At 42.4% G+C, this 27145-nt stretch overlaps 1 protein-coding gene across 3 annotated transcripts in view; it reads right to left on the minus strand.

Annotated features, from left to right (window-relative positions):
• Window positions 1-2117: 2117 nt before the first annotated feature.
• The window catches only part of LOC115021235 (zinc finger protein 516-like), a 49859-nt gene continuing 24831 nt past the window's right edge, over window positions 2118-27145 (minus strand). The window contains exons 2-6 of one of the 3 annotated variants that reach the window (XM_029451505.1): window positions 22156-24345; window positions 17239-18561; window positions 12200-12304; window positions 9354-9424; window positions 6828-7017 (exon numbers count right to left, since the gene is read on the minus strand). In XM_029451505.1, coding sequence (XP_029307365.1) covers window positions 6958-7017; window positions 9354-9424; window positions 12200-12304; window positions 17239-18561; window positions 22156-23902 — 3306 coding nt within the window. In that variant the 5' untranslated portion in view covers window positions 23903-24345 and the 3' untranslated portion in view covers window positions 6828-6957. Of the gene's footprint in view, window positions 7018-9353; window positions 9425-12199; window positions 12305-17238; window positions 18562-22155; window positions 24346-27145 lie in introns of all 3 variants that reach the window. The other 2 variants (XM_029451504.1, XM_029451506.1) reach the window with 2 other exon arrangements.

Consider the following 27145-nt stretch of genomic DNA (forward strand, 5'->3'; position numbering starts at 1 on the left):
TCCAATTTGGTTTTAGTAAAGTTACAAGAATTGTCAGACACAGCCCCCTCAGGTCCAACGTCAGAAAGATGTGGAGGGACGGGTTTCTTACACTGTTCGACAATTTGAAAAGTATTTCTCTCAAAGCATACTGATGCCTTCACTGTTCCGTGGAAGTGATGTTTTATGCTTTCTTACCTAAGAATATGACTCAAGCATTCAAATGGTTACATAATATCCGCCATAGATAAGCTATAAACATGCATTTAAACAGGTATAAATAAAACCTTCTACGTGTTCTGCTCAAACACAGACGTTATCTGTATATAACCCTGTGGTTCCACCTCTGTGACTAACAAAGAGAACAACAACAGCTTTCTTTTGCGACATAAAGACGTGAAATAAGAAAAGCACACTATACTGTGTTCTTCACCACACCTATCCATCAAATCTGAGTCAGACTGACGCTCGGCGTATTTTCCGCCTCAGTCAGTCATTCAGTCAGTCAGCTTCTCTCTGCTGTGTGACAGAAAGAAGAGATGTCAGCGAACAGGTTTTTCCAGGGAGCTCAGGGCCGTCACATCTGCCTTCGCAGTGACTGATGAGGTTGGGAAGAGTGACGGGCAGCTGCAGTCTTTTCTCAGCCCGCAGCCCGCGGGCCTGCCTGGCATTAACGTTATGTGCCATGTTCTCAGAGGGAACCCGTCATTCACCCGTCGCTCAAACCGACAGACAGATGGTGCACATAGACACCGAACATGAAAGAGACTGGCAGAGTAGCAACCAATCCCTAGGTGGTCCCTCGCAGTTGAAGGGTGAGGGTTTCTCATCACCGTTGCTTGGCAGCTCGACTTCAACCGCACGGCCACACACGGACATCAAGGTGCCAACGGGCCCGGACGAACATCAAAGTGGGTATCCATCAAACCTGTCACATGCTATGAAAGGGAACAGCTTGCAGTATGGCTTATGTCTGATCTGTTTTTCACCTCATCTTCATAAATCATGACCACTTTCACTTTCTCCTGCAGGCCATTGCGATTGTGTGCGGAGCCAAATCAGAGCCACAAGGATTAAGAAACTAGATGCAGTGTTGTCACTCGTAGACAATAAAAACTAGTGAAGTTGCAGATCCGACCACATTTCAGTCAGACAACACACTTATTACCACACCAGAACATAGTTGGTGTTGAGACTCTGACCTCATCACTCCCCGCAGATATGATTACATGATATTGGGGAGTGGCGATTAATCATAGCCCCCCTCTAGTCAAAGACTGCATGTGGGGTGGTGGTGCTGATGCAGGGCAGCAGGTGTAGCGATGCACATTGTTTGCGGCTTACAGAGTCCGCCAAATTGGGAGGTTGCATTTGGTAGATGGTATGGAGAGTGAGGCGTGTCACTCGTCACATGTGCCTCGAGTTGTCTGCAGGCATCGCTCCATTTGTAATGTACGACTATCAACAACTCTGGTGTATGTGTCGTCATGGATCCTACAGGTTAGGCTGATGCTAGGTTACTGTGGTTCGCCTTGCCTCTGGCTCACATCAGCTGGTTAAGTACGTTAAGTACAACTAACTGGTTAAGTACAACTAGGAAAAGTACGTATTGTATGAAAACCAAATTTGCACACAGGCCATTTGTAACTTGGGGGTGAGAGCACTTAAAGGAAACCCAGATACATGGGGACAACACTAACTTCACTTAACAGAGAAACAAAGAGACAATGTTAACCATATGGTACTACTCGGGTAAAATCACAAGAACTGTTTTAACAATTAATTTTAAACATGAATTGAATACAATTGTGTTGTTGGTTTTACAGGTTTTGTTGTGTACTTTAGCAGCTGTACGGCTTGTGTACACATTGCTGACAGTAACATCTGATGACAGCGAGTGACCATGGCAGGAATAAGTCGTGTGACAGAAACAAAATAATACAAAATATGCTCAGTTTTTAATTTTGTCAATATTCAGAGACGGCACGGTTCTTTGTGAATTTCACACCAGTGGTGTGAGTAAAAGGAAAAAAGAACATTTTTCAAACTGCAAATCTGTGAAGCTTTTACATCTAAACTTGGACGTGTTCAGTCACAGTGGCTGAGGTAGATGTTTAAAACAAACAAGCAAAACCAGATGAAACAGCGCCAACAGGTGCCATTTTGTGTGTCTTTATTGTGGACATGACATTACATCTTTTTGAAATGATGTACAAAAGTGTAACAGAACTGAGAATGGCTCAGACGAGGTAGAGCTTTCACATCGGCTTGCTGGCATGAAAACTACACAGTATAAAAACAAAAACAACCCAGAAAAAAAATCAAATTAAACAAACGCTCCTGTCTGCCTCTGTCCTCTAATCCTTTTTGAAGTGATAATAAATACAGATATCAACCAAATACATTTGGAATAATAATGTCTTCTAAGGTAAATTAATCATGAAGTTCATAAAAAAAAGCAATACGGACACAAATAATACAACTTAAGAGGCATGATAAAAACCCAACCAAAGAGAAAAAGAACAACACCTGCCAGCCCCTCTGGGAGGGCAGCCATGACTAGCTACTGAACAAATCCTACAGTTTAGCAAAGAGAAAGACTAAAAACACACTCTTACATCTTTATTATGAAAAAATAAGCACTGCTGCACCTAGCATTATCAAACTTTCAATTTGGAAACAAAGCGAAAAAGCTGTGCCACACAGCCGTCACAGAACAAATCATTTGTCAATAGATTCTATGGAATCATCCTAACAAAAGCCTCTAAACCCAAAGTGACATTGAAGTGTGTTAGCCGGCACCATTAAAAAGACATTCTCAAAGAAATCTTAGCTAGAATTGGACAACATGAGAACGGTTAAAGCAGTAACCTAGTCTAAGTGCACTAGTAATGCCATTTGGTTTCTACCGCTGTATATAAGGGTTTGGTAAGAGTGGGTTACAGATATACAGTTTTATATTACATACACTCCTGCTTCATAGTTTTTCTAAGTCACACTTCGGAGTACAAATTCATAACTGAGGAGTTAATCTTAAAGGGAATTATGTACAACATTGGTATTAGTACTACACTACCTCGAAGGCTAGAGTATCCGTTTCAAGTATTTTCACTACACACACCTTCAATATACACATTTGTGTATGATTAGGCATATTCAAGCACACAACGCTGTATGCATAACTCAACAACCCACTGGTATAGCAACCATTTCATCATCATGGAAAAACTGCTGAGGTCTCAAAATAGATGGGAAGTACAGTATTATGCGCCGTAATCTTTTAACTGGTTTGAATTTTGATTTTATGCAAACAACAATGTCTCAACAGTTCCACTCTTGCTCTGTAAGCCTGAGCTGCTTGCAACTGCCTTGCTTTCATCTCTTTTCCCCAACGTGGCAAGACCACAGACTGTATAAAAGAAGTGCACGTAGCCTCCGGGTGAAACGTGATGCCAATGTAGAAGTGCTTTGAACCTGCATTCTTTCTAATGTCCAGCAGGGTTGCAAAATGAAGTCTGATTGTATACAAGTCTATGAGAAAATGACCCGACTTCTCACTTGATGTAATATGTTTAGGGTCAACGACTAGTTTCAAGTCTTTTGGAAATGATGGTCCCATTTAGAGTAAAAATAGACAGTAAAGAAGGGTTTGCTTCAGGGGCTGCTTTGTGATTGACAAGTATCTACCACGGCGACCTGTCAATCAGGATAGAAGCGTAGCAATGCGTATCCCTCCTCGGCTTCACTCTCTCGTCCAAATAAGGTCACTTCTGGCTCCAAAAAACCAAGATGGCGATGGCCAGAATGCCAAACTCAAAACAGTGGTCCACAAACAAATGGACACTTCTTTTATACAGTCTAAGGTCAAAGCAAGGCTTTTTCAATTGTGAACTCCGTTAAGGAGAGAAAAACAAGCCCAGGACACAAAGAGAGAATCTCCTCCTAGCAAATCTCCTCCGCCTTCCTACCAGTCAATAAACTTAAAACAGGCTTTCATTGCAAAGGCGGTAGGCTAGTATACAAAGCATCTAGAGGGAGGCTGGAGGACACAGGAGTTAGTCAATCTCTTTTACAGTACGGAGAGGTTTGAAAATAATGCACATACACATATAAATGCACACTCACCTGTGTTAAGGCTGTGACGGCTCTACAATTCAAACAGGCTTCAAAACGTTTCCATCTGGTGTATTTATACCTGAACTCTCTGGAAGCCTGACCTCCTGACCTCTAGCTGCTCTCTCTCTCTCTGACCTCCTCACTCTTTTCCTCCCACAATGCAAATCTTCACATTACCATTCAAGAGACCAACAGTATGGGAGTTTGGCTCATTTAGTCTGCTAAAATATTTTGGTAACAAAATCAGCTCTGCATCTCTGGTTGTTTCTAGTTTTGAAGGAATAGTTTGCAACATTTTGGGAACACGCTAATTATCTTTTTTGCCTAGATTTAGATGAGAAGACCGATACCACACTCACGTCTGTCCGCTGAGTATACAACAAGCAGTCAGTTAGCTAAGCTTAGCACCAAGACTGGAAACAGGGTAACAGTTTGCCTGGCTTTGAACTTCCCTTCTCTTGTTTAGTTTGAGTAATTTTAGGCCTGAATGTGAAAACTTTTCAATATTTCATAAGATAAGAAAAGTCACAAAAAATAAACCTAACTTTGTGTTGAAGTATGTTTTTTATTCTCTCTTATCTATTTAAAGCAATAATTCACCCCTAAAATGACCAACATGATCATTTGTATATCAAATACTCACCCTGTGCTACCTTGTTTTGTGAATAACTGTTTAGTTTTTCTCACATGCCTCCATGGTGAATGTAGAATCAAAAAGTATCTAATTAATAAATCTGATGAAGTAAAGTATCTGATAAATTTAACAACAGCAAAACTATATCAAAACATCGCTTTACAAAATCTCACACAACTATTGCAGTATAATGTAAGTCTCATGTATCCCATCCTATGCTCACTACTTCACAAACACATGCATTTTCAATAAGACGTTATTATTTAAAACACTTCACACTCGTACGGACGAGTAGCGCCCCAGCGCATGTTTGAGACTCTTTATTCGTGTTTCAAATAGAACGATTTTAGCTAAAATTCATGTGATGGGAAGTAGTGAGCATACGGCTGGATAAATCAGACTTGGATTATACTGCACAAATTGTGTGGCAGTTTGTAAATTGATGTTTTGCTGTTGTTAAATGTGGCGCCCATCTTCTTCAATTCATCAAGACTTTTCTCCGTATTCAGATTCTTTGTTCACTGCGGAGGCATGCGAGAAAAACAAAACAAATGTCATCAAGAATTCAAGGTGACACTGGGTGAGTAACTGATGTACAAAAAGTCATTATGGGGGTGAAATATCCCTTTGAGCAGCTTGTGACCCCTCAGGTCATGCTACAGGCATTCTACCATAGAGACCGGCTTGGTTTTGGTACCAAAGATTTCATCACATAAAAAGTCCAAAAACTCAGAGTTGCAATATGAAGTTAAGATGCATCTTTGCAGGCTAACACTTGCAGTACCATATTGTCTTTTGCAAGTGCACACGTTGGGAGTTTAATCTGTGCAATCCACACGCGAGCTAGCGTCTTCCTGTCATCCCAACTGTTTTGAAGTCAGTCTTACTCAAAGTCAGAAGTGTCGGTGTCGGAAACACTCCTTAATATGATGGAGTTATGGGGGAAAACTGCCTCCACTCAGTCCCTTCCTCTTAAATGGACAATAATTGAACGACCATAAAAAATGGTACGATCATTTATATTGGCTATTAAAAACGCACACTCTTTTTAATGAGCACTAAAGCAGACACTCCCATTAGCGTTCTCTCTCTCTCTCTTTAATCCTACCTCTCTCTCTCTCCTTCTAATCATCAGCTACACAGCCTCACAGTGGTCACTGCACTGCTAACGTTACACTCTGGAGTGGAGGGAAGTGAGTATTAACACACTTGTGCACGCAGACACACATACACACAAGCAGACAGATGCAAGTCTTCATCTTCACGAACCCAATACAATGTGTCAATTGACTGTAGATGAATTGCAGAGCGTCTTCTCTCTCATCTCTGATTATTGGTGTCCTGAGGAATGCACAAACTCCTGTACAATAAAGCTAAAAAAAAAAGAAAGGGAAAGAGGGGTGCAACTACAGCAGCCATGCAATGCCGTAGTCCTTGATTAAAATCGCTAGCAGTTCAGTTTTCAGCTTCTTTTCATTAAAAACTTTTCTTGTGAAGCTGCACTGGGCAACTTCACTGCTTGGTACCTCCGAAATGGCAGCAAGAGGTAACTCTTAAAAATGTTGTATTCAGAAATCCTTTCAGGTGATGTAAACTACACACAATCTGCTCATTTTTGCCAACTGTCAATCTAAAGAAGCAAAAAGATCAATCATTGGTGAGTCCAGCTTTCCTGCTGAGGAGACACTTAATTTCACTCGTCATTTCTTACACGTGGAGAAATGTTCCAGCCTGTGTGCACACCTGACACCTGCATTTCTGACCGTAGAATTTCCCCAGAAGTCATTTCTGTTTGTAGATAAGACACTCTTTTCTGCTGCAGCCCTGCATTGTAATTTTAGAAATGTCTAGCACAGCTTTAACTAGCTTCTTATTTAAGAAAAAAAAAGAATCAAAAAACTACAAGAGCCTTCATTGTAGAAAATTATTCTAAGGTCATTAAAGGGTGATGGGTGGAGAGGAGAGTCAAAAAGTCAAAAAGTCTATCAGTCTTGGGTCCTTCTTCCAGTCCTCTGATTTTTAGGAATAGTTATTTTGAGTGATTCCCTGACTAGCCTGGTCCCAAGTCCAGATCCTGCTCTATCCGATGGTCTACTGTTGTTGTAGTGGCGCTGGTGGGTGTTTGGCAGCCAGCGCTTCTTCCTCCTCGTGGCTCAGTAACAAGCTCCTTGTGTCTGGGTACTGGCTGTTGTCAAAAGGCAAATGGTGGACACTCTGGACGTGCGTCTTTAGGTTCCCTTTCTGAGATGCTCGGTATGGGCAGAGCTGGCAGCAGAATGGCCTCTCCCCTGAGAAACACACACACAGTACTCACGTTAAGTTGAAAGGTCAGGTGGAAACCAGAGAGGGCACATGGGATTTGTTAGAGGACAAGACTTTTATATACAGGGGATTCAACAAGACACAACGTGTAAGCCACGTACGACACTCGCTGAAGTAGAAAAAAAGGGGGAGAAACAAGCAAACACACAGACAAACATAAACCAAGACATATGATGGCATTCAACTAGAAATAGAGGATTATTTTGCAGGTTAATAGCAGCATTCACATTTATACCTAATTTCACTTGGAAAGTTAACTTTGCTTCTCTATCCTGACCCAGATGGACTTCCTTCCTCTTTCCTGCCATCTGTAGAATAGTGCCACGCGTCCCCTGTCTGAACAGTCCTAATTTCGTCTCTGTGTATTTCTCTCAATCAGCTGGGCCACCCTATACCCCCCCACACACACACTCAAACACACTCCACACACCCCCGTACTCTCTCTTCTAATTAGACTGACCTACAATGGCACAGACACCTCGGCAAAAAATATTAAATAAATAATAAATAAAAAAAGCAACACACACCTGAACAAAACAAATGAGATTGCCATTTAATTGCACCTAATTATCATTTTGATAAATGGAAGAGTATCAAAGCTGGAAAACAAATGACTCCCCTTGCCCCTCCCGCACCCTTCTCCCTGACGAAGAAACAGGGAAATATAGCTGTTATCATACATCATCAGAAACACAACGGTAGAGAAAGAAAGGGAGGGGGGGGGGGGGGGGGGGATGGCGGGTTGGGGGGGTTGAGGAAAAGAGATATATATAAAAAACAAAAAAAGGTATAATTAATCACACAAAAATCAAAAAAAAAAAAAACAGCTGGGAGACGGCGAGGGCGAGACGTGAGGAGAAAGCAAGAACCTCCACGACATCGTCCTGCGAGGAAACATCGCTGACGGGACCGGTGCACTACATTATAATAAAGGTTATCGTCACCGTAAAGCAGCGTCAACACTACATCTAATTGGACCCCTCCGCCGCGCCTGCTCCCATCATTCATAGTGTGCGGTAAATCTGAGTCCATGTGGGTGTGTGGGTTTGATTAATTAAGATGGAGGCGCAGCGTGTAGAACCTAGCTCTCTCCGAATGTCAAAGCAGAAGAGATTTACTCCTCTGTTCCTCCTCTGTCTCAATGACTGACTCTAAAACTCTTTAAATACATTAAAGCAACTGCAGGGAATTTGTTTGCACATCTCTGTTTGATACATGTTTGTGTTTAAACCCATTTAGACTTTTCTTGTTCCTAATGGAGGCAACTAACAATCATTTTCATTGTTGGTCAATCTGCCCTTTATTAGCTCCATCAGGTGTAACCTGTGGGGAGTTTGTGTGTGTGTGTGTGTGTGTGTGTGTGTGTGTGTGTGTGTGTGTGTGTGTGTGTGTGTGTGTGTGTGTGTGTGTGTGGGTGTTTGTGCGTGTGTGTGTGTGTGTGTTTGTCTGTCCACAGCTAATCTTACTACTGGACCAGCCTAATAGGTTATGTGCACATTTATGTCTGTATGCTCAAGGACCTGTCGTTGTTGTGGTGACAATAAAAAAAACGTATTTTATAGACCGTCATTGACTGTTGACTGCTCAGCCCACTTAACAGGTCGGTCCAGGTGACTGCCTCAGTAGCAAGGAATTTCCGGCAATCGGCTAGACTAAAAACATCTTACCTAGCCTGTTGCCAGCCACATTTTGGCCTTTGTCATGGCATCCATAGAAAAGTTTGATCTCCTTTTACACTGGAGCATCTGCAGATTAATTCCATACTAGATATGTTGTGATCCACTAATGTTATGCATGATGCGAGTTGAATAAATCCCCGTTTTTGTTATCTTTGCTGCCATCTTGACTGTAAGGGAGCCGGGGGGACAAATGAGTGAGATTCATCTGCTCTTTGTTTGGGAGGGGAGAGGGTGACACCCCTTGCGGAGATCTGAATCACAAGAATAATACAAAGTGATGCAATCGTGTATTGAAAAATAAAAACATTTATAAAATCCCAAATTAAAGTTTTTTCAATGAGACAACTGTGAAATGTTTTCCTGGATACACACACTGATGTCAGGTGTGATCCAGCAGCATGTGATAATGCCAGGTGTTAAAGCCAGGTGCAGAAGGTGCCACATGTGACTGTTACACATGAAAAAACACAACAACAAAAAAACACGCTCACAAAAAGTTAAGAGAGGGGGTGTGCGGTGTGCGGGATTGACAAAGACACACATGCGGATTTGAGACAATAATAATAATACGAAACATGCATAAGCGATGAGGGAGCCCAGTGGTTAGCCATCGTGCCACATACTTGTTTGGGAGCTTCAGAAGCGGTGGTGTGAGCGTCAGTACCTCTGTGGAGTCCGTTAAAATCAAACCCAACTGTGGGGGGAGAAGGAGGATGGGGGTGGGAGGAAAAGGAGGAGGAGGGGAGGAAGGGGGAGGAGGGCATTCGGTTAAAAGCTCTACCAGATCCTCAAAAGCAATTTTCTTTTCTTCTCCTTCCACCACCACCCGCACACACACAGTAGCGTTTGCCACCAGCGCCCTTGCTAATAGAGGGGAGCTGGCAGTGGTGATGACGGTGATGATGGTGGCGATGATGGTGATGGAACCTGGTGGAGGCAAGTCAGTGATTTAATATGACGCATGTTAATAGAGGCCTCGGGGTGGCTGGCCTTTTCTGCGTGTGCACGTCCATGCTGAAGACAACCGTCGGTGACAACATTAATTACAGCCTTTGCGAGTGTTTACAGATCCTATGCATGGGCGTGTGTGTGTGTGTGTGTTAATGTACTGTGTGTGTGTTTACAACAAGGCTTGGGGGAAGCTGAGCGCTGCATCACTTACCATTTGGCCTCTGTCACTTAGAATCACTGGCTCTGCCACATATCATTCACACTCTCTATAAAGAAGCTACTTATCTCACTGTCTACTGTGATCACCGCCGGCCCCGGTGATGGACATGACAGGACAGGAGAGCGAAGAGGAAGGGGGAAATGAAGAGGCAGGAAGGCAGACAAATAGAAGAGGAGAGGAGACAAAAGGGAGGAGGGAGAGGAGGAAAGGTGAGATGAGGGAAAAAGAGGAGAGGAAGGAGGGGAGGAGAGACTATAGATGAGGAGAGGAGAGGAAATAAGAGAAAAAAGAACAGGAGAGCAGAACAAATGACAGGAAACAAGAGATTAAAAGAAAGAGGAGAAGAAGGGAAAATGTGAGAAGAGAGGAAGAAAAAATGGAAAAAAGAAAGGAAAGAAAATGGAAAACCACAAAACAAAGGGAGAATAAAGGAAATGAGAGGAGAGGAGAAAAGGTGAGATGAGACAAGAGAGAAAAGAAGAACAGGAGAGCAGGAGAGCAGAATAAATGACAGGAAACAAGAGAGGAAAAAGGAAGAAGAGTGAAAAAAAAGTCAGAAGAGCGGAAACAAGAGGGAAGGAAAGAGGAAGAGGACGTGAGAAATGGTGAGATGAGAGAAAACAAGGCAGGAAATGAGAGGAAATTTAAAAAAGGAAAGGAAAAGAAAAGAGAAAAATAAAGGAAAGGAAACAAAACAAAATGAGAGGAAAGGAAAGGAAAGCAAAGGAAAGGAAAGGGGAGTAGAGGAAAGGAAATGAAAGGGGAGTAGAGGAAAGGAAAGGGGAGTAGAGGAAAGGAAATGAAAGGGGAGTAGAGGAAAGGAAAGGAAAGGAAAGGGGAGTAGAAGAAGGAAAGGAAAGGGGAGTAGAGGAAAGGAAAGGAAAGGAAAGGGGAGTAGAGGAAAGGAAAGGAAAGGGGAGTAGAGGAAAGGAAATGAAAGGGGAGTAGAGGAAAGGAAAGGAAAGGAGAGTAGAGGAAAGGAAAGGAAAGGAAAGGAAAGGGGAGTAGAGGAAAGAAAAGGAAAGGGGAGTAGAGGAAAGGAAATGAAAGGGGAGTAGAGGAAAGGAAAGGAAAGGAGAGTAGAGGAAAGGAAAGGAAATGAAAGGGGAGTAGAGGAAAGAAAAGGAAAGTGCACTTGGAAAAGTAAAGTGTAAAGGGAGAAAGTGGAAGAAAAGGCAGGATGTCTAAATCAAGATGTTTAGGGAATGACATTGTGACGCATGCAAATGGATTCATAAGGTTGGCATGGACAAATGCTGTTCTGCTTCATTAGAATGCGCAATTCCATCTCTCTAATTGACATGTGATTAATAATGTATACAATTTGTCACAGGTCAGTATCCGGAGCAAATCATGTTTCAGTTTAAAAAATAGAGACAGCTGCCCAGCCCAGGGCGGGGAAGGACTCACAGACTGGCTGTCACACTCAACTGAACAAAAAGATCTGTTTTGATTTATTTTAGAGAATGCAGGAACATAGCGGACGTATTGAGAGGCAGACGATGAAATATTGTTGGGAATGTGAATCCCCATGCATATATTCTCTATATCTCATGTGAGTGTTTCTGGGTGAATAAATAGCTGCGAGGGCGATGATGTGTGTGTTCACAGGTGGCACGGGAATGAGTGACTGTTGAAGGAGTGGCCCAAAGAGTGGAAACATCTAGTAATACATGAATAACAAGTAGCTAATAAGATTGTTCCACAGGTTAAAGCAGGATGCCGGACCTTTCTTACGTACAGTATGCTAAATTATTGTTTGCTGAGGTTGTTTGTCTGTCTTTTAAATAATTCCACAGTTTTTTTGATTGATGCTCTTGCAACTTGATTACCAACCACTTTAGTCTCAGCGTGTAAACTTTGAAAACTCATGTTAAAGAACTTGGTTGATCTGTAGGGGTCCAATTTAATAGCACAAAAAACATACCTAGGGTCCTGATTCACCAGCCGTTCTTAAGAAGAGAAGTCTTCCTAAAAACCCACTTACACAGTTTTCACGAAGATTCTAACATTCACCAATGTTTTCTTATTATACACACACTCAAGTGTATAATTGACCCCAAACAGAATTAACAACGCTGTGCAGGATAACATACAGTGCATAACTTTGTCGAGGAATGACATCATATTTGTTCATGCACAGCCCATATAATAAATAAAACACAAAATATTTATTTTTTCCATGTAATATCAAAGCTTCATGCTTATTTGTGGGTTGCCACTTAAATATTTTTCTAGATAATATTTTAAGGGAAAATGCTTAATTATTATTATCATTGTCTGTGTGGCTGTTTTTACCTGTATGGGATCTCATATGAGTACGCAGGTGGCTGGGCTGACTGAAACTCTTCCCGCACTCGTGGCAGAAATACTGTCCCTGCCGTATCAGAGACCTCAGCATCCCTGATCACACACACACACACACACACACACACACACACACACACACACACACACACACACACACACACACACACACACACACACACACACACAGGGGGGAAAAAACACACAATTAAACAAAGTACTAAAAAGAAAATCTACATAGCATCACAGGTCCAATATAACAGTGGTAAACACAGAGGTACGATACAAATCAAACGTATAGGATGTACTGTTTACAGACAGAGCTGTGTTAAGATAGTTAGAGAAGTTATTAAATTATAGTCAACTATTTCTTTATTGTAAACCGGCCCAAAATCTAGATTTACTGCTCACTAGAGTAAAGTACTGAGGGGCAAATTAACCAAAAAGAATGCGTGGCTTTTGCTGCGGCTAAAATTCTATAAATTAATCAAAAAAGAAACCGTGTGAACCTCAAAGCACTCACTAAGGGCTTTACCTGAGACATAAATTATTGCTATACTTAAAATCAAGGTTTACATTGAGCTGTCACTCGAAGATGCCATGTAATACCTGGCATTTTGTTTTTATCTTTCTCTCTGTCATAGTTCTGTCTGCTGTGTTCTTGAGGCAAAGGCAACATTTATTGTTTTGACACAAGGATAATTAAAATCAGACGCAAATTGCACTCAGTGCACAAAACTTCTGAATATCATTTCATATTGCAAAATGTAAAGTATGTCTTTCTTGCTAAACTAATTTATATCTCAGCAGATAATGTTTTGCCAAATGTGGTCTTGATCAGGGGTTTCGTGCTGTTAGCCGTTAAAATGTCATAACAATGCCGCTTTCTAGAAGAAAGGTGAATTCAAACCATAATCCCTCTTTAGCATAGGTTTCACATATGGCATCTTAAATTCACATAGCAATTAACATTTAAAAATAGTATAATTAAAACAAAAAAGAAAGGTACATGTTTACATTCAAAGGCCAGTGTTGGCTTTGAATTGTGTGAGATGTGAAATTTTACATGTGAGTTTATTCTGAGGCAGAAGACATGTTCAGATTGAATGACGACGTAAAGGTCAGTAATGGGCAGGAGGTGAGTGGGTGAACACAAGCACAGAGCCTGGCTGGCTGCAGCGGTGGAGGTAGGTAGCGTCAGTAGTAGTGGACTTGCTCAGGCATCATTAGTATGTCTAATGTGTCATTATGAGCGGCTAGCTCCAGGGGCTGGACTGCAGCTGTCACACAGCATCATCTCAGAGGCTGACAGCCAGACACACACAGCACACACACACACCGCATAAATTACAGGCAATTAAAACGCCCCGGCTGTGATGTGCCCGCTCCGCTGCCCGTGTGTCACATGTCAGGTGTGTATGTCTGCATGTGTATGTGTGTTTCAAGAGTTGTATATATGTGTGTTTGGTCCAAGGGAGGAAAGTGAGGCATAGGCTGTGGCACACACTGGCTGGCTACACACACACACACACACACACACACACACACACACACACACACACACACACCCCCGTTACATGCACAAGTCAGATTAACATGTTAATGGCCTTCAATGGCGAAAGAAACTTGTTGAATTTTATGACTTTAAATCTCATATATCCTGTCATGTGACATGACGCGAGTAAATGAGAAATCAGGGCTTAAGTCAGTCTCTTAGTGGAGGTAGGGGAAGTCCACTTTCTTGCCTTGTCAGTATTTACGCAAAACTTTAAAAATTCTTGAAGCTTGCTCTCCAGTGTTCATATCTGATTAAACACTGAGTTGAGGCAAACTGGATGGATTTTACGTGAACATTATGACACTTATATGATATTAAAACCTCCACAAATGACAAAACACAGCCTATCCTCTTGTAAGGATATTATACATATCCTTACAAGAGCATAACGGCATTATTTACAGAAAACAAATATTGCTTTTAAACTTTTTTAAATATATTTTGAATAGAGCTAAACCAATACCTGGCAACTCCACACATCAGCTGATATTAGCTTATTTGCAGATGTATCAGCATTGTTTTATATGTCAGCGGATAAGGAGCAGGAAGATACATATTTATTGAATTATTAAAAATACCAAACTAGGTTTGAGGGACCTTAAAAAAAAGTGTACCACTACATAGTTTGTCTACCAGAGAGAACTTACAAGTAGATTTTTCAACTGTGAAATGTCCAGCTCAGTGTGTATCTTGGTCATGATAATAATAAAAAATATTATATATTTTTTTTTTTTATTACTGTGTGATTTTTTTTGTTCACAAATATATATATATATATATATATATATATATATATATATATATATATATATATATATATATATATCAGTATCGGTCATGTCATAGTCATAGCCCTGGCAAAACCAAACGATTCCTAACTCGACGAAGTTAGTGAGAGCTCTGAAACTATAATGAGGCAGAATAAGAAAATGCCACCAGGAAGTTAATTGTCATGGGACATAAAGCCCAACTGTGTTTGGTAAAGCAGATAGAAGAAGCAGAGGAGCCTTTCAGCATAAAGAAACCTGTTGTTACATGATGAGGAAAACGGGAATGACGTTTCTTACAAATTAGATAACTATTTAAGGACCTGTCAATCATGCTATAATTAAGTTTACTGGTGTGCATGTAAATGTGGCCAGAGAATTTCACAACATTTTTACCACAACACACACACACACACACACACAAACACAAACACACATGCATACACAGTCACATGCACATGCACATGCACTCCTGTGACCTCTCTCGCTGACAGATAAAAGACCTGGAGGTTAGGGGGTGCTCTCTGTAAGGGGGACGCCTACTGCACAAACCCCGAGCAGATGCATCAACACCCCGAGCATTAAGGCTGGCGTATACCTGGGCAGTGCCCGATAGTTGTGTGCATGTTTGCGTGTGGATTGGAGGGACACAGCGGGACAAGGAGGACAGGGAGGCGGAGGAGGTGACAGAGAGTGTCTCTGGCAGCCCGACTGCTGGCCTCTGGATACTCTACTTCTACTCTGGGCCGCCAGCCCTTCTCACTGATGCACTAATGAAAGACAAGACAGAGCTGGACGGAAAACACAAGCAGACACACACACACTCGTACGCATATTACAGAGAGAAATGGGAGAAAGACTCAGTTGCTTCAAAAAAGGTCACTTTATAGCATGTGACTCAAAGGGCTAAGGCGGATCGTGACGATATGCGCCAGGACGGGTGACAGCGATGTCATGCGTCTGCTCTGGGGCTGTTGTCTTTGACCCCTGGCTCCATACAGCCCCACTTGACCTTAGAGACACAACTGAAAATGGGCAAATAATACGCATGTTCGGTAATGACCATTTCCAAAGCAGCTGGTGGGGTAATTATTCTGTCTCATCTCTCTCTCTCTCTGCCTCTTATTTTCCCTCTCTCGCTGTTTTGCCTCCCTCCATTCGCTTCTGTGCGAGTCTCTCATCAGGCAGAGCCATGACCTAAACAGTTTGTGACAGCTTTCTGGGAGAGTGGAGCTGGAGACTAGGCATGCCTCGCAGACCTGAGAGTAGCAAAGGTTCTCTCACGTCTCTCACATAAAAATAAAAAAAAGACACACACTCCTTTTGCATCTAAAAAACCCAAGCACATATGGACACACATGCACAGACACACACGCTGCCCCAGATACAGCCTTTTATCATATCTGACAAACATGCAAGCCCACACATGGGTGCCCATTTAATGGATCTCTTCTTCATTATTCAAAACCTTGTCAGAACCGAGCAGTATATGTGTCTGTCAATCACTCTCTGCCAGATGGGGAGTGAGTGTGAGAGAAAGAGTTGGCGTGTGTTGGAGAGGATGAATATGTATACGTAAGAGAATATGGTTGATACGTTAAACGTGGATCTACGTGATTGTGCGTGTCTTTTCCTGGTTTAGCCTGTGAAGTTTGGGCAATTATACTCATGACAGCAAAACAAAAATGCTCAGTCACCGGAAATGTTTTTCTTCAACTCCTGACATTTGGCATTTTCTCCAAAGCAAAGATCTTCTGGGCATTTTCTATGTGAGCTGATGATGAGGGATTCCACTGAACTTTCTCCAAGAGGGCTTATTCTAAATGGTGGTATTATAAAGACTTAAAGCTACAGTTGGTGCCTTTATTATATTAACTTTTTGTCATATTTGCTGAAACTTTCACGATATCCTGACAGTAGTGCATGAGACGAATGATCTATGAAAAATGCATGATCCTCTCTTTACCCGCAGTGCTCCTAATGGCATACGCGAGATGCCACTGCGTATAAGGAAAACAACCAATCAGAGAATCGTGTCTAGCGTGGTGCAAATCACTGCTCGTGAACTGCAATTAAGCTGTCGAACTAGGCAGCGCTGATAAACAATGAATAGAATTTCTACCTTTTTCTTGCCTCAAATGTTTTCAGAAACATATTTTAGTGTATTGTTAAGCTGTGAAATTAGAAAGTTTGCTCCGGCCGGTGGGCGGTGCTTGGTTTTGGGTCGACTGTTTTCAACATGGAGGCCGGGTCACAAACTTTGTAATTTACAGCTATGAAAACATATGAGGCGAGAAATATGCGATGCAGTAATAGAAATGTAATTCATTGTCGATCAGCGCTGCCTAGTTTGATAGTTTGATCGGAGTTCACGAGCAGTGATGGACTCTGCGTTAGAGACTCCTCGGCTCTAAATGGTTGTTTTCATTCGGGTGTGTTGGAATCTTGCAAATGCCATTAGTGGTGCTAGGAGTATGCAGAGGAACATTATTTTTTTCACAGATTATCTGTCTCATGCACTACTGTCAGAATATAGTGACAGTTTCACCAAATAGCACAAAAAGTTATTTTCAATGAAGTTACCAACAAGTTAACAGCTTTAAACTAAGGGAAACAAAACACAATTTAGCATCTTGTTAGGACACATTTCAACAAATACATGTCAACAAGTCAACAAATTGAACAAAATGGAAATTGCTTCCTACCAGTGGGATCCAGCAGTGCATTGGCCGCACCCCAGCGGTGGTAGAGGGCAGCCAGTTCATGGGGGCTGTAGTTTTTGAGGAAGCCGAGGATGTCGCTTGGCATCTCTGGTGTCTCTGCGATTGGCTCCTGCTTCACATCTCCGCGAGCCTCTGAAGGCAAAGAAGAGGAGGAGGAGGAATTCAGCAGAGTGCCTCCATGTGCCTGGGAGGCTCCGTAGTTGTGTCCTGCAGTGGAGCTATGGGTAATGGTGCTGGGCCTAGTACCATTAGCCCGGCTCTGGCCGTGGGAGTTGGGAAGCGGCTGATGAGGGGAACCCCTAGCTCGACTGTACTCTGCTAGGCCATGTTTGCTGGACAGCATGAAGCCGAGGCCCTCTTGAGGCATCACATAGCGGTCAGCAATCCGGGATGCAGTAGCAGAGCTGGGGCTTGGGGCTGAGGAACGTGATCGGGCACCGGTGCTCTTCTCCAAGGAGCTGGAGGATGACGACGAACCTCCCCGAGGGTAAATATCCACTTTGGGTTTGAAGCGAGATGGAAGACTCTGGTCCTCCGTGTGTCTGACGCTGCTGCTGTTGCTGCTGCCTGGCCGGACGGGGACTCTCACAGCTTGGGTGCATAAGGTGGATGAGGAGCCCTTGGAGAACGAGGAAGAGGGGGTGGAGGAGGAGGATGATGATGGCATGGCTGCCTGACTAGCGGGCCTGCTCTTCTTTAGAACCTCGCTGGAGTTAGTTGGTGGCTGGGTGCGTTGGGCACGCATCAGTGGAGGCAGCGAAGGGCATTCCTTCCCGTCCAGGACTGGCGGGGGACCAGTGCGTCTCCTGGAGGATAATAAGTTGTCCCTGGAGCCCTTGGAGCTGTTTTTCAGGGCCCATTTAGGAGCAAGATTGGAGCTACTGCTGTTGATGCGGTGAGCCACAGTCTGGTGCATCCAGAGCACCTCGGGGTAGCGGGTGGAGTGCGAGCAGAAGGAGCACTTGTGGCTTGGGAGGCTCTTTCTGTCCTGAGTTAGGGAGACTATACCTCTGCAGCCATCAGCCCTCATGCATAGATCCACAGGAGTCATGCTGGGATCAAGCGAAGAGGATCGAGCTGAAAGGTAAGCAGGAGGGGATGCAGAGGTGTTCAACCCCTGGAGAAGAGCTTTCTTCAGCTTGGGATAACCACTTGGGGTACCTCTGTCCGAGCTGGAGCTAGGGCTGGGAATGGGGGTGTGTCTATCTCCTGGGGCAGCCGGGTGTTGGACACGAACATGAGTCAAATAGACCTGCAACTCTCTGGTGACGAAGTCGCAAAGGCTGCAGATGTAAGGCTTCTCATCTGTAGGGAAAAGGGATGACAACATAAAGGTCAATGACTGCAAAGGAAATGATCTGTCTCTACTACCAGCTGTAAGTCAGAGCTCATTACAACAGCTCAGTGTGCCAGATTCATATTGTTCCATCCAGATGTAGTTTTGCTGAACAGCCACCAGGCTGCAGTATTGGCCAGTATGTCCCTATATCCTCTTTCCAATACCTCAGCCAAGGAGGTTATGTTTTGGGTTACGGAAAAACTGCTGGCTCGATTTTAATGAAACTAGGTGGAAGGGTGTAGCATGGGCTGCGGAAGAACCTATTGCTTTTTGGAGCAGATCCTAATCTCGGGGTGGATACCCGCATTATTTTTTCTCTTATGAAAACAGCCTTGGCAGAGGGCTGTGCTCTCCAAGTGCCCTTCTAGTTTTACATAGGAATTTGTCCTGAAAGCAAACTATTACGTCTGGGACATATATAAGGACAATGAACATATCAACACCAAAATAAACAATGAATAATTACATCACATCATTATTAGATATTATTCAAAGATTTGATGTGTTCAATGATACACAGTGGCCCTGTAATAGATAATACTTTTCAGAAGTTAGAATTTTCTCAGAAAGGTGTTGATTCATCTCCATGGTAATGGTTGGAGTTTATTATGGTCCATATGGTGTGAGAAAATTACACCATAATATTAAGCAGCATAATAGAGTGGGGAAAAAAGGGATATTATAACAGGAGTTGCATTGTATTGCACATGTGTTTATTCTATAAAGTCAATATTGTTTATTCCTGAAGTGCAGCTCTATGAATTCCCCACAAGGTGGCGTTTGTGACTCGTCTTTCTTTCCGTATGAATTTTACTGTTGTCACTGGAAAACTTTAGATCTCCCAGAGTGTTCAATTACAGAATTAAGGAATAATACAATCTGATTTATGGGAGTAGTTTCATTAATAGTGTATTTTAGTGTAGTCGGTGTAGTTAGTATATGTATAGTTTAGTGTAAATGGTTCTTACATGTAAAATAATGTGAAAATCCTCATGTTAGAATTTAGAGGTTTTGAACATAAAACCATAAAATTAGCCAGAGGCTGGATCATCGAGGATCACGCACAAACATGAACACACTTAGGTCTCCTATTATCCAACAGATCAGATGCTGTAAGTAGCACACTATCGTACTCCCCGCTACCCCTCCTCTTTTTCACAATAACACCAGTAACCTGCCATCTGTTTTTCATTTGGCTTCCTGTTGGCAACACTGGCCAACATACACAGCTCAAACTCTGCCAAGGTGAAGCCCCGGGGCTGGGCAGTTTTATTTGGGAGGGTGGTTGGACTGATGTGTCCTGTTTATCATGCTGATATTAGTCTTATTTAAGGGAACACACCACGGATCTCCCCTAGTTGATTACTTACATTAAGAAAATTATTTTTTCATCAGAAATTCTCAAGAAATTAACAAATGTTATGATTCAATATGCAAATCAGGCATAAATATGTGCTACTTTGGATACATTTCCGGAACCTTTGGCCATTGGATAAAGCCAAGTTCAAAATTGTTTTTGTTAACATATTAGGGTCAAAGATTTCTTTTTACAGAGGGATTTATGATTTTGGATATAAATTACTCCACAAATCAGAAAATATTGTAAAAGCAGAGCAAAAATGTGCCATGCTTTTAAGAGTTAATGTTATATAAATCAGGCTATGAATGATGTATGAACAAACACCAAAACTAGAAAGTTTGTTGTATGTAAGTTCTACTGAGGTTCTACTGAGGTTACGGCTATGAGTATGACAAAAAAACTAATTTTGAGAGAACAGCCTTTAAAGCTATGTATTGTAAAATGTCATACATTTTAGACGAGGTGGATACGGTCAAAATCTTTAACTTATAGATCACCATGAAATTAAAAGCCTATCATGTGGGTATGTGCATGTACACTTTCACTTCTCATTTGCATTCCCAGAAAGTAGCTATATGGCTGTAAGGGACATCAGAGTATTCGGGACTAGAGCGTCCTCTGAGTGTCTCTTTCCCCATTGCCTGCATCCCTCTCCATCGGGAGGTGACTCTATAAATAACCAATCCCTCAGACAACGGGCAGCCTGGCTGGCTCAATGGTAAGAAGAGTGGATGAGTGACAGTGGAAGTGCCACAGGAGGTAACCTTAGAGATTACGAAAGAGTCAGAGAGGGATACGCTGAATACTTATCCATTTGTATACAAGTTATACATATATTTCATTAAATGTCAGCAAAGAAATGCTTCATCAGATTCTATCACATTTGTCTCTTTGTGTTTAAGATTGTGTATCTGATATGTTACATACATTTGTATACAGTGTATATATGGAACTAAAAGGATCCTTTATCCCAAATTAAATTCCTGAAACCAGACACCAGGATGTTAATCACACCTTTAACTGCTGGATTACAGCACTGTTATTGTGTTTCCAAACTAATAATTGGTTGTTATACAATAAATATGCCCTGCAAAGAGTAAAAGGAAACATGCAGACAGATTTTGGCATAAAAAGGAGAGCAAAAGACAAATTCACACACAGATAATGGGGGTGAGGGGAGTTTCCTGAGACAGGAAGACCTGAAATAGCACACAGCTCGATCAGGCCTGAAGAAATGTTGCTGCTATTTTTGAATATCTGTACTAACAGGGAGGAATGGTAGCGATCACTACAATTCTTAGCTATCCACTATCCTAACCTGTACAAACAGTGTTTTCAGTGATTTTGAAAGTTAAAAGGCAAAAGGCAAAGAGCTCTGGCGTGTTGCTTACACAGGAATCCTTCCTTTAACATATTTCAGCCGTGATTATGGGTGTTTGGCCCTTGCATGGGTAGGTTTTCTTTTTTTGTTCTGCAGTGTTTATTGGTTGTGGAGGTGAAAAGAATGATAGGCATTCCAAAAATGCCCTCTCATCTACTGACATGGCACTGAAAGGCTCCAACTTTCAGTTAACTGTTAGCTTTATTGCTCTGTGATACAAAATAATTACACTGTTGTAAACAAAATTTTCAGTGGCAGTTAAAGTTTATTGACCATCTTTGATGGTATTTGTGTGTAGCACTCCATAAAAGAAGCTGAAGTCTGATGTAATTCTGACATTTTGCCACACGGTGGCTCCAGCTCCCTCTCCATAGAGACTAATGAGCTGAGGAGCTGCACCTACACAAAGCACATTTCATCAACAGATGTTTACTAGAGAGTGACAGAGAGTCAGAGGCCTGGAGTGGGAGGCTTGAAATGGGCTACAGTCATTTCTGCCACTAAAAATCCTGCAGAGCGTGCTTCTGTCTATATGTATACCATGCATTCACTTGTTTTATGCTGGAAAGTTGAGTCAGTTTCTTAAAAAGACAAATTGAATACTGACTTGGCAATGGTGGTCATAAGCAATGAACGAAACAGCATAAAATAAATCTTCAGCGCTATTACCTTGGTACAGTAAATTAAGCTTCAATTCCCAAAGCACTATTATTTACCACAAATGAAATGTTTTGTTGCCCATACATTGTTCCTCTGATTATGGATGATCTATTCAAATCAAAGAACAAGAAGAAGAAAAAGGGATAAAAAAAGACCAACCTGCAATCTCTCCAGAGTTTGCTATACTCATCTCTGAGGCCTGGTGTTCAAGGGTGGAGGCTGGTGGAGAGTCTCCATACCCCGGTGTGCTGGGCCGGCTATGGGAGCCTGACTCTGGATCACTGGTGGAGCCCCATCGGTCGTCTCTTGAAGTTCTTTCCTTGTCGCCCTCAGATGTCCTCTCTCCGTCCTTCCTGTGGACACGCTGGTGGACCATCATCTGGTGACGACTGCGAAACACCTTCCCGCACTCAAAGCACTCATTGGACTTGGAGGCAGATGGTCGCCGTCGGTCAGCGCGAGACGAAGGCCGGTACTCGGAGTCGCTGAGGCTCTCTGGTGTCCGGTCCCCTGAAGAAGCATGGCTTCCCAAACCAGAGCTGCTGCGTCGCCCTGAGCTGCGTTTCTCTTGACCTTGCAGGACATAACGGCTGCTCTCTTTCTCAAATACCACAGCGGCTCCAGCGAGGCCCTCCTCCCCCATACTTCCTCCCCCGTAGGAGGCCTTGTAACTCACCTCTACTGGCTCAACAACCCTTCCTTTAGTAGCTAATTGCCAGGCCTGGTAGCTGCAAACTGGATCGAGCTCTGGAATTCTTTGACCTTGCATCTTCTTTTCAGTGTCCTCTTCATCCAAGGTCTTTTTCTCAACAGGCTGAAGGTTTAAGTAGTCAAGGTAACATCTCTTAGTGGCTGGTGAGTCCTCATCATCACTGAGTCTGCATTGGCTCTGAGATTTCCTGCCATAATTGACACTGTGGATTTTTTCATGGGCCCTTAGGCTCTCTTTGTTGTGGAACAGGTTCCCACATTTGGAACACATTTGATAGATGGATGTAATAGAGCTAGTGACAATTTCAGGATCCTGGGCTACGTCGTTGATGGTGGCCGGATGCTCAGCGGATTCCGCTTTTGACCGTGACCTGGATTTGGTGTTGTGTGTTTTCATGTGTGATTTGAGAAACCAAGCTTCGCGGAACCGTCGTCCACAAATGCGACAGCAGTGGTCCAGGATCCCTGCATGTTTCTTCATGTGTGACTTCAGAAACCAGGCCTGGGTAAAGACCTGGCCACAGGTCTCACAGGGGAAGGTCCCATCACTCTGGGGTTGGACAACGTCAGGTTCAGGTATAGCCTCTTCCTTAACAGTGGCCTCCTCATCTGCGTCTGCTGTTATGTGGACCTTTTCAATATGGCTGAGGAGTTGGTCTTCTCGATAGGCCTCGTAGCCGCACAGACGGCAACAGAAAGGTCTCTGGTCGGTAACAGGCTTTTCTCTTTTCAGGCTCCTCCCAGGCACTTTCCTCCGACTCTCCTCACCACTATCCCCATTAATCATCCGGTTACAGGCTGAGCTGCTTTTCGTTGGACTTGTACCTCCGTCGAGACCCTCTGAAACACTCATCTCCTCCTCCTCAGCCCCACCCTCCTCATCCTCATTGGAGTGGTGGCTAGAGAGCGTGCCCAGTTTGTGGCTGCGGATGTGAACTTTGAGGTTGCCCTTCTGAGAGGCCCTGTGGTCACAGTAGGGGCATTTGTAGGGGCGCGCACCAGTGTGGCGTCTCATATGCTGCGACAAAGAGCTGAGGAACTGGAAGCTGCGTCCACAGACGTTGCAGTTGTAAGCCCCGGGGATTTTGTCGTCCTCACCATCAACCTCGTTTCCAGGGTTGACCTGGTCTCCAAGCAGCTTCTCCTTCCCTCCCCCCTGGGTCTCCATCACCTCCACGCTGTCTCTAGGATTCATTGTACGAACTAAACTAACCTGTCCTACCTGGCCTTTCACAAGCTCAATAAAAACTGAAGCTACAGCTATCTGCAGTTGCACATCTAGGAATATCTAGCGTGCCTCGGTTAAAATGCTATGTGCCTTCAATCATCCAGAGATCAAGCTGCTTACACAGCAGCTCATTTAGCACTCTCCAGTTACTGGGTGCAACACCATCTATCCATCTTCTTCTGGCACTGTCAATGAATCAGTGGCTAAGACTATATGCGTGCCAATGGCACCATAGAAAGCAATGTATCTAGCTTTATCATTTATTTAGACACATGTAGTTTGGAGGGGTCTTTTCATCAGTTGTACTATTCCACCACACTTGTGTTCTTCATTTTATTGTCTTCTCTCCATTCTCTTCAGTCTTTAAGCACTTTTGCAGCTTCCAGGTTATGTAACAGTGAGCTGTCCTACTGCAGAAAGAGACAAACAGGGAAGGGGGGCGAGAAAAGAGAGAAAGTCAATGTCATGTCATTTTCAGTCATATTCAGTTACCATTTGCATACGCATGCTAACTACAGCATGTAGGTGTACTGTATGTGTCATAAGGTAAATCGGCATTTGTTTGAGTAGTGATGTAGCAATTAAATAAACAATTAAGACCTGGGGTTGGTAATCATCATAAGGCTTTTTTGAGTAATACACAAGCAATTTATGATTAAAAGTGAAAATGATTTTTGGATTCACTTTATATTGTATACAAAATTAATGAGATTAAAAATTAAAATAAAGTATGGCACGAGTAGCTACAGTTATAGTTATCCCTTTTTATTGACAGATTGTTTACTCCTTCTTAAACCCTCAAATCAATTGTAACTTAAATGAGTTTGAATTTACCTAATAAAGATTTACATAAGTATAAATTGTGTGTAGATGGGGTATTATCATGTAAGTCCTCTATGTATCTGTGGCTGACGTTGTGCACCACCCCTATGCACGTGCATGAGTGGTTGTGCATGAGTTGTGCAGGCTTGGGGGCTCTGACGCCACACTGGCTGAGTCGACACTTTACACAATCAGGGTGCTGGGTGGGGGGCTGTGTGCACATCAGCAAGATCAGCATTGCCACCATATTCCCTCCCCATACTGGCCTCATGCACCCGCCTCAACTGACACTATCACATGACAGGGATCTTGAGTACACAACAGGAAGTGGCTCTTCAGACAGTTTGCTTTGCTCTATTTCTCAAACTGGAGTTGAATGGGGTCAGGGAGAGAGCCAAACAGAAAGAGAAAGAGAGAGGATGATAGGAGAAGAAAGTAAACAGTGTTGACTAATTTCATACTTCATAAATTCCCTTAAATTGGCAGAAACATTTGCATATTCTCATCTACAGTTTATGTGTTAGTTTGCTCAACTACTGTTGTTTTGAAACCTTAAACAATTGCTGTAACATATATACAACATTAAATTGTATCATGTTATACAACAGATGTTTTAACCACATTTTTGTATCATGACCTATTATTATTTATTGCTGCAAAGTCCCAATCTTCTTACAAGAATCATTCAAGGTTAATCACATCTTTATTATTTTCTCCCTCTCAGCTCATCGATACTATCATTACAAAAGAGCCATTTTCTTTGTTGATTAAACTGACATATTTCTTACTGTAGTATCAATTTGAGCAGATGCTAGAGCCTGAGAGTGTGGACTGAATGAAATGTGACTGACAGCATTATTACAGGCTATTATATAAAGTGCCAGGGCCCATGAGCTGAGTTACTGCCAGGCTCTAATTATAAGTGGATAATTGATCATAATCATAAGAGGATAAGGTAGTGGAGGAGGGAAGTTAGCACAAGAACAATCATATGTCTTAAACTCTCGCACTGAAAATGACTACCCTGCGCCAGAGCCACCTATCTATCTAGAATGATTTATGCTATTGAAATCAGAGCACCCTCAATGGTTCACCATGCTTCCTCCTGGAGTGCTTAGTAAGCTAAGGCTTCCAGCTGACAAGTACAGTACTGCTCCAGCCAGAAGTGCAGCTGTGGCTGACATTACTTTGAAATAAAAAGTATTTTCAGATCCAGACCTTTTTCTGTATGAATATAACATACAAGGCTTTATCAATGTTGATCTAAACACGGATAGAGGCTCACTATTTACGCTTGCATTTTATACACTTAGCATTTTACATTTTACTTCATCGATGGCAGTGACGTGCTGTCGGTCAGTTGGTCCACCACTTTGGTCCAGACTGAACTATTTGATGGATTGCCAAAAAATCTTCTACATACACTCATGTTCCCCAGAAGATGAATCCTGATGACTTTGAAGATCCCCAGTCAGTGACTAGTGTCACCAGAGCTGTTTTACTATCTCACCATCTACTTGATGGATTGGCATACAATTTGGTAGAGACATTCATAGGTCCCATAGGATGAATAATGCCTTTGCCTTATCCCTAACTTATCCTCTATAGCGCCTCTAACAGGTTCACATTTATGGTTTTCAGTAAAATGTCTCAACAACTATTGGATGGATTGCGTTAAAATCTGGTACCGACATCAATGCAACCTTCGGGATAAATTAGAGGAATCACCCGGTCAAAATTTCAATTTGTCTAATACTTTTGTACATGCTAACGACTTTAACATGTAGCTCAAGGCGTCATTGTGCCTAAGTAGTACAGGCTCACGGATCTGTTAGCATGCCGTAGACTTTTAAGTCTTCTTTTAACAAGTATTATAATTTGTCGTGCTTGCGGGAGAATTGATGAACACCATAACACCATAGTATCTTTTTGTAGGCCTATACATCATTCATCATATTCACACAGGTGCAGTGATGGATAGGACTGATTCATGTGCATTGGTTTACATAACATATTCAGAAACTGTTTATGAAGTATAAAAGTCTCAAATCTGGCCAAGTGATTTCCATGAATTTATGAGCTTGGGTTTTATTGGAAAGATTAAAGTATAAAAAATATTAAAGAAAATATTGCTAAACTTGACAAATCATTTAAATGAGGAACAACACAGTTCAAGGGAATTACATCGAACATGTGGCATGATAGACAATCAGGTTATGATGGACATAAATCAGCAAAATAAGGAACACAAAGCCGTCCAACCCCATCTATCCATCTACTATAGTTTTCAACTCCATCTGTTCCATCTGCTCTCCGTTTCCACATCCTAATGTTACTCATTAATACTTAGTAGTTTCTTCCAGTTCTGGTGCTAAAAACAGAGGATAA

This window comes from Cottoperca gobio, chromosome 16, assembly GCF_900634415.1.
Source record: "Cottoperca gobio chromosome 16, fCotGob3.1, whole genome shotgun sequence".
Lineage (NCBI taxonomy): Eukaryota > Metazoa > Chordata > Actinopteri > Perciformes > Bovichtidae > Cottoperca > Cottoperca gobio.